The sequence below is a fragment of the Centruroides sculpturatus genome, unplaced genomic scaffold, assembly GCF_000671375.1.
Source record: "Centruroides sculpturatus isolate CEXI.00-Female unplaced genomic scaffold, Cexi_2.0 scaffold66, whole genome shotgun sequence".
NCBI lineage: Eukaryota > Metazoa > Arthropoda > Arachnida > Scorpiones > Buthidae > Centruroides > Centruroides sculpturatus.
The window spans coordinates 1,115,884-1,127,456 of record NW_019384408.1 but is presented as its reverse complement, the minus strand read 5'-3'; the positions used below and the strand labels follow the sequence as shown (position 1 = coordinate 1,127,456).

General features: G+C 28.4%; 1 protein-coding gene across 1 annotated transcript; it reads left to right on the top strand.

Moving 5' to 3' along the window:
• The first annotated feature begins 10,446 nt into the window (after positions 1-10,446).
• Positions 10,447-11,265, top strand: LOC111618965. The gene has a single exon (XM_023360594.1). It carries the CDS (start codon positions 10,447-10,449, stop codon positions 11,263-11,265), a length of 819 nt encoding a protein of 272 aa, XP_023216362.1.
• Positions 11,266-11,573: the final 308 nt, after the last annotated feature.

The window sequence follows — 11,573 nt, the reverse complement described above, 5'->3', positions numbered from 1 at the left end:
CCATTCCCGATAACTCGGCATTTTCACAAACTCGGCCACCCTTCGGTCCACATTAGGTCGAGTTTTCGAGGTTCTACTGTATCAAAAATTATCACCTTTTTACATATTCCAGCAAATAATTTAATATCGTAAAAACGTTTTCGATTGTCTTTAGCGATCTTCATCAGTTAAAAAGAACATTAAAAAATAGAACAAAAATTAAATTTACGAAAAAATAATAACTGCGCATGCGTAATGATGAGCACTTAATGAAATGAATACAAAAAGTTAGGGATATAAGACTAAAAGTAAATAAATAAATAAATAAAAATAATGAGCTCAACAGTTCCTTGTTAAAAATTAATGTTTCCTAAAAATTACAGATTATCTTCATAGAATGATTTCCATGCTGTGGATAGAGAATGGGCGTCCCTATGATTGATACAAGTAGTTTTCCCTTGGGCTTTATAAATCTCCAGTTTTTCAAGATGTTTGTATAAGTTAGTATAAGTTTCCAAGTTAATATTTTTAATAACTTTATATTTACACATTTCATGTAAAAAAAAATCCAATTTAAATTGTTTGAAGTTTCATATTCAAAATTAAGTTCCATATATATATAAAAAGTTGTGCACTTCTCTTAGAGGACACGCAATACATAATATTATAGCCTATTTCAATTAAATTGGCATCCACTGTAAAAAAATCATATACTACTTGTAACAGAATTAATTTAACTTTCATCTTGTACAAGCTCAGTCTAACTTATTAAAATTATATTCAAATGTTTTTTTTCAAAAACATATACTAAAAAGAACCAAACATTTTAAAATATATACAGTGGGTGATCGGTTAACGAACAAATCGGATTCATCACATGGATACAATCAGTGATGAATCCGATGGAACATGTGTTCATTGTCCGATTTTTATGATCGGACAACGAACACATGTTCGGATAATGAACACTTCACTGAAAAACATAAAAAGAAGCGACGAAAATAGCAAATACCGATTAATTTTCCCTTGTCTTCAGGCAACAATCTGAAGCTTTTCGGAATGCTGGAGACATCAACATCGATGCTCAACCCGGAATATACTCATCAGATAGTATTCCTCCAAACTTTAAAACTCTCCCTTATACTGTAGTTCCAGCCTTTTATTTTTCTGACAGAAACAATTCTTTTATAGTATTCGCGAGACTGTCAGGTGGGCACTCGTTAAGTTTTGCGTCAAGTTTTATTTTCAAAAGGTAAAATAGCAAAGGTAGAGAGTGGGTAAAAGATGTCTGATGTTGCTGGGCAGTATGGCTTGAACAAAATTACAGTAGGGCACAGTTCAATCTTATCTAAGAAAGATACAGCATAATCAAGAAGACTCAAGCAGCTAAAGGAGTAACAAAAATCACTTCTGAGAAATAAAGAACATTGAAGAGCTTATAATGGAACCTGAAACGGATTTGATGACAGAAGAACACCAAGAACTCTTGAATGAAGAACACCAAAAAACTCAACAAGACATATTTTATTATGAAAAAGAGGATTAATGCCGATATCTGCTATTAATTAAAGATCTTTTGAAAAAGTGGGGGATGTCAGATCAACGGTCTTAGAATAGCATACAAACCAGGTTGAGGTTAATAGGCTTGGAGATCTCTACAATTACATCTCTCTACAATTGTCAATGCTATTAATTACTTATGAAAATCCTGAAGAAGACAGAAAAGCAATCGACATTACACAGATTCTTTAACCCCACAAACAAATAAACATAACTAATAAAAATGCAAGACCGCATATATATGTATTTTTATTATTATATATAAATGAACGTAGTAAGAAAGTATATATATTTTTTTATTTTTGGGGGCCTCCAGAACGAATTAATCAAATTCCCATACAAATGTATGGTAAATTGATAATCGGTTAACGAACAATTCGGTTAGCGAACAAAGTCTTGGAACGGATTATGTTCGTTAACCGATCACCCAATACAGTTGAAAATGATGATTAAAAGTAGGCATACAAAATTTGAAACATACAGCAATGAATTTCTTAACTTTCCCGGCAACATTTAAAACTGCGTGTGGTGCCATCTGTTATCATATTTTATTTTAAAAGTTTTTATATTTTAATTATTATAAAATAGCAAAAAGCTTAATTTTGAGGGTAGGATCGTCATTAAGTCCGACCCCACTTGAGTACGACACACGACTCCTTTGTCTTCCCACCCTGTCGACCTTTAGCCACCACAATTTAATAGCATTGCTCCCCTAATACACAAACTTCCCTGCAAATTTTCAGAATTTTCAACAAAAAGCACAGGAGTTTTTAAACTTCAATGAGGGTGAACAAAGTTGTGCTCCCACACACACACACACAGCATACACACACTAACATCCATACATACAGGGAAAAAAACGAATTTCTTTGCATTTCTCAAATTTTCAAGGTCCTCTGAGTCCAAAAATGTAAAAATCTTCGGGGGAGTAAATTTTTTTGCCCGATCGCCATACTTTCTTTCTGTTATATATAACAGAGCCGGGAAAGTAAAAGGAAAGAAACATCATGATATTCACAGCACCTGTACAGCATAAAAAGGAACTGAATAAATATCAAGATTATATATGTATAATATTCTAAACGAAGTAAAAGGAATCCTATAAAGTTACAAGAGATTTGCAATATATTGGAAATATGATTAGTGTATTCATGAATAGTGCGTCAGGATAATTTTGAAAGTACCATGTTATTGGACTGTAATCTGAAAAAAATTGTACATCTNGTAGAGAGTGGTTAAAAGATGTCTGATGTTGCTGGGCAGTATGGCTTGAACAAAATTACAGTAGGGCACAGTTCAATCTTATCTAAGAAAGATACAGCATAATCAAGAAGACTCAAGCAGCTAAAGGAGTAACAAAAATCACTTCTGAGAAATAAAGAACATTGAAGAGCTTATAATGGAACCTGAAACGGATTTGATGACAGAAGAACACCAAGAACTCTTGAATGAAGAACACCAAAAAACTCAACAAGACATATTTTATTATGAAAAAGAGGATTAATGCCGATATCTGCTATTAATTAAAGATCTTTTGAAAAAGTGGGGGATGTCAGATCAACGGTCTTAGAATAGCATACAAACCAGGTTGAGGTTAATAGGCTTGGAGATCTCTACAATTACATCTCTCTACAATTGTCAATGCTATTAATTACTTATGAAAATCCTGAAGAAGACAGAAAAGCAATCGACATTACACAGATTCTTTAACCCCACAAACAAATAAACATAACTAATAAAAATGCAAGACCGCATATATATATATATATATATATATATATGTATGTATTTTTATTATTACATATAAATGAATGTAGTAAGAAAGTATATATTTTTTTTATTTTTTGGGGTATCAAGAAGAATAATTAATCAAATTCCCATACAAATGTATGGTAAATCGATAATCAGTTAACGAACAATTCGAATATCGAACAAAGTCTTGGAACGGATTATGTTCATTAACTGATCACCCACTGTATTACTTATCTATAAAGTAAAGCAGATTTTTAACACATGGCTATAATAAAAGAAATGGCATTGAAAATGTAAATACAGTAACCCTTCATTATATCACACATGTACGGAGACATATCAAATAAGCAATATATCAGACAGTACAATATAACCAATTTAGCTATCAATTATGGCTAAAATGCTTTTATATTTGAAAGACTAAAAAAATAACATCATATATCTAAATGAACAATATAACAAGGCATAATATAATGAGGAGCTACTGCACATAATATGATAAAAATCTGAATTCTATATAAACCACAATTATACCCAGCAGAAAACAATTAAATATGTAATCCAACACCTTATTTTTCGCTGAGAGATTATTTTTAATTAAAACAAACGTTTTCGATCCATTCATTGGATCATCTTCAGGTTAAATAGANTAAAGAGAGTTTAATGAATACATATGATATATTCATTAAAGTCTCATTCAGTTTTAATAATTTTGCTCTTTTTTTTTTTATCATTTTCATTATATTTTCTTATCTTAACTTTTTATCCATCATTTCTATAATGACAATAGTTCAATTTCTGTAATATTGATTGCAATATTGTTTTACTTATCATTTCATGATTTCTTTCAAAATTCATATTTTGACATCACTTTTTTTCTAGATTAATTATTACTTTTGTTTATAAAAAGCTAAATTCTATTGCTATTCTACTTTTTCCTGTTCTTTGTATTTCTTTAATTAACCTTTTCTCAAATTTTATTTCTGTATTTCCTAAACATTCCTTGATTTTATTGCTTTTTTCCTCTTGTTTAAAATGGATATTAAAAATTAAAAAGATGTCCCCAGTATAATATGGTGGTTAGCTTATGAAAAAGTACCATGTTATGCAAATCCATCCTATATGAAACAAAAGACTGGCATAGAACATAGGGTTATGTTCCAAAATTTAGCAAAAGTAAACTATTCTTTTTCATAATTAAGAGAAATATTTTATTAAAAAGCAATCAATAATTAACTACAATCAAAGGCATTGCTTGTTAATATTAATATTTTTATTCACTGTTAAATGAGGATTTCTTTTTCAGCAAGATATCATCATCATCTGAGCTTTCCTGCTGACCTTAACCTGAAGTATCAGCAACACCTTGATTTTTTCTACTTTTTTCAAAAAATCTGATATTTTCATTTGCTTGCATTTTGTCTAAAACTTCTTTAAAAATTTAATCTTTTTATATACAGTAGTAACTTTTAATTTAATCTATAAAAATAAAACACAGAAACAGTCTTTTGGGTTCATTTAGAACATTAACATCAACAATAGCAATACTAGAATAAGAAGAAAAATTGTACAATCAGTTCTCATTAAAGAAAACTATGTAAGAAGTGTGAAACAACATTAAAAATTTCTAAAATCCATGGACATACAGTATATGAGACAACAAGCATGCTTGCTTGAATAAAAAATTATCAAATGATGGTGTTTGTACTTAAAAATAGTGATATTTTGTATGGGGGATGTCTCCAATTCTCCAATCATGTTACAGAGGAACCATTTTGTACAAGAGATACCTATATTCACGTTTTTAAATTGTTTTTTAGAATTTCTCGACAGATCACAAGAAACAGAAAAACAAAAAGACAATGTAGAAATACAGTTCTATCTGTAAAAAATAATAAAAATTTTATAGATAAAAATAATATTGATTAGACCAGGGCAGAAAATGTTAAAATATGAATTTTTGAGAATGCAGAAATTATAAAATTACTATGAAATTTTGTGCTGCAATTAACATTAGAGAAGAGAATAAACCATTCATTATCAAAATGATGCATAAAGAGGTCTAATAGGAAAACTTAACAAAAGTAAGGAATAAAATTGAGGATATACAAGATTATTAAAATTTAAAAAATAAATTTAATGATACAAATTGAAAGAATTATTAACTATTAAATTTATTCATTTCCTAAGTTTTTTTTTTAATCTGAAACTGAAATTACCTGAAATTCAATTTTAATTTAATTTACTACAAATGCCATATTTTGAAAATTTGAATTTCCATTCACATTATTCCATAACATAAAACTAGATATTTTATATTAAAAATATAATTTACTAGGAAATAAATTAATAACTTTTTACCATCTTGATGTATTAAAATTAATAACTTTTAAGACAATTAATTAAGCTAAAAAAGTTTAATTGTCTTATTTTAATTATTCCTGTAAATCTGTTTCAACATACATTTCTTAGTGAAATTTTGCAATTACCTCTCTCATATAACATAAACTTGTCTTCAAAAATAATCAAAAAGAGATAACTTGCATTAATTTGACTTCAGTTAATGCAGATTATTCTCTACAAATATTTCATTTGCATATAATTGGATATTAGGCTACCTCTAAGTTACATAATAAATCTAAATTATCTTTCAACTGCTTTTCAATACTTTCTCTAAGATTGTTCAATTTATTCTATAAATCTAATTTTGCAAATAATAAATAAAACTAAAATTTCTTAAATTATATATAAACTCAAAATATTCTGCTTTATTGGAATTCTGAAAGTTAGTAAATGACAACAAAGTTTTCAATTTATTAATAGAACATATAATCTGACTTTATTTTGATCATTTAAGCTTCATTTTTCTCTAACAATCTAGTAACTGACAGAGATATAACTTCTCACTTAAAATGAACATGTTCATTTTAAGTGAGAAGTTCATATTACTTCTTTAAATTAACAAAAACTCAAGCACTACAGTCTTTTATATTAGAGTTATTCCTCATAAAAGTTTGATATGTCTAGAATATCTACATAAATCTTGTTAAACTGTTTGTTAAAGTAAATCTTTTAAATCAGTATAAAATTATTCTATTCAATATTTCTTCTTTTTAAAAACTGTTTACTTCTTAACATATTTATAAAATATCTTTAACATAAATAATTAAATAACGCAAAACCTTTAACATCTTAACACAATAAATTTACTAAAAATATAACTTTTTATCATTATATTTGTTATCTTGAAATGTTATCTAATATTTTTTCATTTACTATTGATTTATTTTAATATTTGTAAAAATGTATAATGATTATTTGTATTATAATTACTGTATAGACAATTTGTATATAATATACAATATAACAGATGTTTCGGAAAATATTTACGATTGAAAATTGACAATAATTATGATATTAAAGCAAATTACATTATCTATTTCTTAGTTTATTATACGTATAATGTACTTTTTATATACAAGATTGTAACCATTTGTATTTTATAAATTAAAAATGAAAAGTGGGAGTAAATAAAATCCAAATATCTGAAAAGAGCTTTGTAATATAGTATTGTTAGCTGGACAGAATATAGCATTTTCTTTAATTTAAAAGTCATTATCCCACAAACTGTTTTTCATGAACAAATATACTGTAACTCTGAAAAAAAATCATATCTACATATAAATAACATACAAAAATATCAATATTAAAAACAAAATTTCATATTAGAATAATAAATCTTTGAAAACAATTACCGCAACTATTTTAATAGCTTTAATTTTATCAAATGAAAACAATCAGAACTACAGTAACAATTTACGTTTACGGCTTATAAACGTTACTAAGTATTATGTAATCTTTCAAAATAGTAAATAAAGATGTAGAGTGGTGACATATTTAAAGTTACAAATTTGAAAAACATAACAGAAGTTAAATGAGAGAGATACAACTAGATACGATTTCTATACATATGTAAATGGATTTTTTAAATGACTTTAAATCTGAAAAATGAAGTCCGAGGGGATTTAAAGATTTTCTTTTTATTAAATGATTCGTATCGATTTATTACGGTTATTTATAAAAAATCAAAAGATCAGAACATTTTAAAACATATCGTTCACGTTTTAAGAATATAAACTTACATCTTTTTGAAAATTCTCCCAAAATATCTTCAAATCTTCTTCATTTGCCATGTAAAAACCTAACAATCGATCACATTTAATAAATATTTATTGAATTCATTTTAATTTATAATTTAAACAGTGTGTGACATAATATTTATTAGAAAATAATGTCCAAAAACATATAATAACTACAGAAATCAAAAACTTTCTTTCCTTATTTACGATCGACAATTCGCCTATCTGGCGGGAAGTGACGATCTGAATGACGTTACCGCGATTTCTCTGCCATCTGATGTAAGAACTTTCAAATTACAACAGTACACATGATTTATTTTCGTTTCAGGAAAACGTTTTTATGTTTGTTTAATTATTATTTGTTTTTTTTATAAATGTTTTAAATTATATTGTAAATATTTGCTGTACGCACATATATAAAGTGTTTGAAAATTACTTTGTCAATATTTTATAATCAGATGAATTTTCTAAAACACATTATTATTATTATAAGTCATTAATAAGAAAATATATGCTTTTAAGATTTTGGAAAATTTAAAATAAATCAAAAATATCAACTTAAAATGTTAAGAAAATCATTAAAATTAGATATACAATCGATTGCGAGCGTAAAAAATTTGATTGAATTTTCTATTTTAATACAGTTGTTTGGATTAACATGTGTCACATATATTTAATTTTCAATAAAAATTATTATAATTAATATACAGTATTTAAAAAGTATTAATGTATTTATTAATCTTATTAATTGAGGAACTGATTCACATTTAAAATATAAATTTTTATTTTGCGAAACAGATATGTTTAATCGTCGTTAGTGCATGATTCATAATGTCTGCTATGCTAATAAGTGACGTTAAAAGAAATAAGCCTATACTTTTCTATAAACTATTCACACATTGAAAAAATAATAGAGCTATAAGGAGAAATATTTAAGTAATTTAATAAACAAAATACGCGTGTTTAGTAGTATACACTTTTAAAAATTATAAATTGATGAATTTTAATCTTTATCATAATAAAATTTATGTTTATGATATGACAAATGATTTTCAATTATTTTCTATGTGAATCATAAATTTTACATATAGGTCTATTCTTTTTAGCTTTAAAACTTTTCGAATTTTTTAACTTATAATCCTATAATAAATTATTAATTTTAAACACAAAAAGTATTGGTGAAAGCTAGTTTCAAATGAATGAAATTAAAGAAAAAAAATATGGAAAAAAATTTATTTTTTGCTTAGAAATATTGTTGAAAACATATGACGATTTAACTAACTACAATAGAAAATAAAAATTCCCGTAGAACAAGAATCATGATATTCAGTTTGTTTCTTTTAAATGGTTTATCAACACATTCTGTGCTATTTGTATTATTTAAAATCTGCAAAACTTAATGTGAGTAAAGATATTATTTAATTTAAAATCCTCTAAATCACAAGTATATCTAAATTGTTATTTCGATTACAAAATATCCATTTTTATATGAGAAAAATTCTGGATTTCAAATTTCAATGTGTAAATTAGGCTTTGTTTCAAAATTCAGCAGAATTTTAATAAGTTATATAATATATGTTTACTATACTGTACTGTACATTAAATAATACTCGTACTTAATACTTTGAAAAACAATAAAATACACTTAATTAGTAAGTTTATTAATGCTTTATATACAAGTATTATACTGTATTTCAAAAGTTTTTAAATATTATGCAATAGGATAATAAATTTATTTAGGCCTATATGTGTTAAATGTATTCATACAATATTTTGAATTTAGTGAAGTAAAATTTTAAATAAAAAACTAAAAACACTAGATAATAGAGATAAAATATTACAATATACTGAAATACAGTATTTATTTTGACTTTAAGAATATTCTGTAGTAGTAGGATATGTTTCTTCTGTGGTATACAGTCCTCACATATCTCGTTAATCTTTTGAATGGCACTATCTATATTAGCCTGTACCTCCTCCTTTTCCAAGCAATTCCTATTTATTACTTCACTGAGTTCGTTAATACACCGGGCCGAAAACTTCGCCCAGTCCGCTCTGTTAACATCAAACTTCTTCCCTTCAATTCTCTCTCCAACGTGTGGGAGTTGAATCTTAAAACTTATCGGCAAATGGTCACTGAGACAGCTTTCCGCCTTAACCTCCCATTCACCTATCCATTTTAGACCTTTCTTGTTACACATCGTTAAGTCGATTCAACTTTGTCCTCTAGGCCCAACAAACGTTGGAGGCGATGCCGGATCATTAACCACATGCAGTTCATGCACTGCTAAAAAATCTAGGAATTCATCGGCCTCAGTATCCTGCAATGGGTCTCCCCAGACTGGAGAGTGGACATTAAAGTCCCCTCCNGAACACTTCATAAATAGAACTACTCGTTTAAATATTCAAAAATACAAATAAACCGATAACATAAAAATAAATAATACTTGTAAATAATACAAATATTCAAAATAAATAACATAATATCATTACTAAATAATAATATCGTCTGCCTAACTATATAGAGCTTATTATTTCATACTAAATTTCATGCGCTTTTTTTAAGCTTTTAACTGCAAACTTCCAAGCGGAAGGAAGACCCTCCGCATCTCTTGCGTTAATACATTTTTCTTCAAGTTTGCTTCTATAGATTTCTATCTTTTCAGCTGTTCTTGCCAAAGCCGGCGAGCGTATCTGTTTCAGGATTTCGGCTTTATCCCAATGTACCAATGAACCTTCTGCCTGCGCCATCTGGGCCAATACTGTCGCATTAGAACCTTTTCTGATATCATATTTGTGTTCTTTGATCCTTAAACCTAGGTTCCTAGTTGTAACCCCTACATATTCTTTCTTAATTCCTAAAGAAAGATGCCGAAACCCTAGACCAGGGACCCCGAGGTTATTCGCCTTCGCTAAAACTCATAAAGAGGGCAAGGAAATAAGACCTATTGTGGAAAAACGGAAAGCACCCACATTTCTCCTGGAAAAAAAGTTGCAAGAGTATCTCTCTTCCGTGATGGAAAGTAATGAATTGGTGGCAAAGGATCCTGTGAAGGTGGTCAAAGAGCTACGAGACCTTAGCTTAATGGATGAAGAAGTGGGAACTGTTTTAGATTACGAAAGTTTGTACCCTTCTATTAGGATTGAAGCGTGTGTAGAAGCACTTTTGGAGTTTTTGAATAGAGTAAACCCAATGTTAGCACAATACGGTAATGAGGTTGCAGAGATGGTTAATCTAGTATGTTGCGAATCCTTTTTCGTTTTTGAAGGCCAGACATATAAACAAAATAGAGGGGTCCCAATGGGAAGCCCAATTTCAGGGCTCCTATGCGAGCTTGTAGTTAGAAAACTAGAAAGAAAAATACTGAGTAGCTTTGAAAGAAATATTGTATACTACAAGAGATATGTAGATGATGTATTCATTGTATGGAAAAACAATCCAGCAATAGCTGAATTCGTAGATAGAGTTAACGATAACGAGGAAGGTCTTAGGTTGAAGCTAGAGCAAAAAAGCTCTATGAAGGTACATTTCTTAGACATTAGTATCATATTTAGGAGAAAACGTATATCCACCAACGTATTCATTAAACCAACACATAGTCCACTATATATCCCTGCAAACTCTAATGACCCTTATAGGTATAAAATAGCAGCGTTTCGAGCATTGGTTAGGAGGGCCTTTATATACTGTGAAAGCGTTATAGACCGGGATGCAGAGTTAGAAAGAATTATGCAATTGGCAGGAACATTAGGTTACAAGAGGAATGTGATTAAGGGAATTATTAGAAAATTAGAGGATAATAAAGATATAAAAAAAGGCACAAGGTCCTTCTAAATACACGAAATTTACATACAACAAACATTTAGGAGGCGTTATGAAAGAAATCACAAATATGAAGGATGCAAAGATGGTCTTAAAAAGAGCCCCGAATTTGTACAAAATACTTAGAAATGATAAAGGGGTAGTTAGAAAAGAAGATAAGGCGGGTGTGTACAAGATTCCCTACGAGAACCAGCTTTTAGGAATTAAGAAAGAATATGTAGGGGTTACAACTAGGAACCTAGGTTTAAGGATCAAAGAACACAAATATGATATCAGAAAAGGTTCTAATGCGACAGTTTTGGCCCAGATGGCGCAGGCAG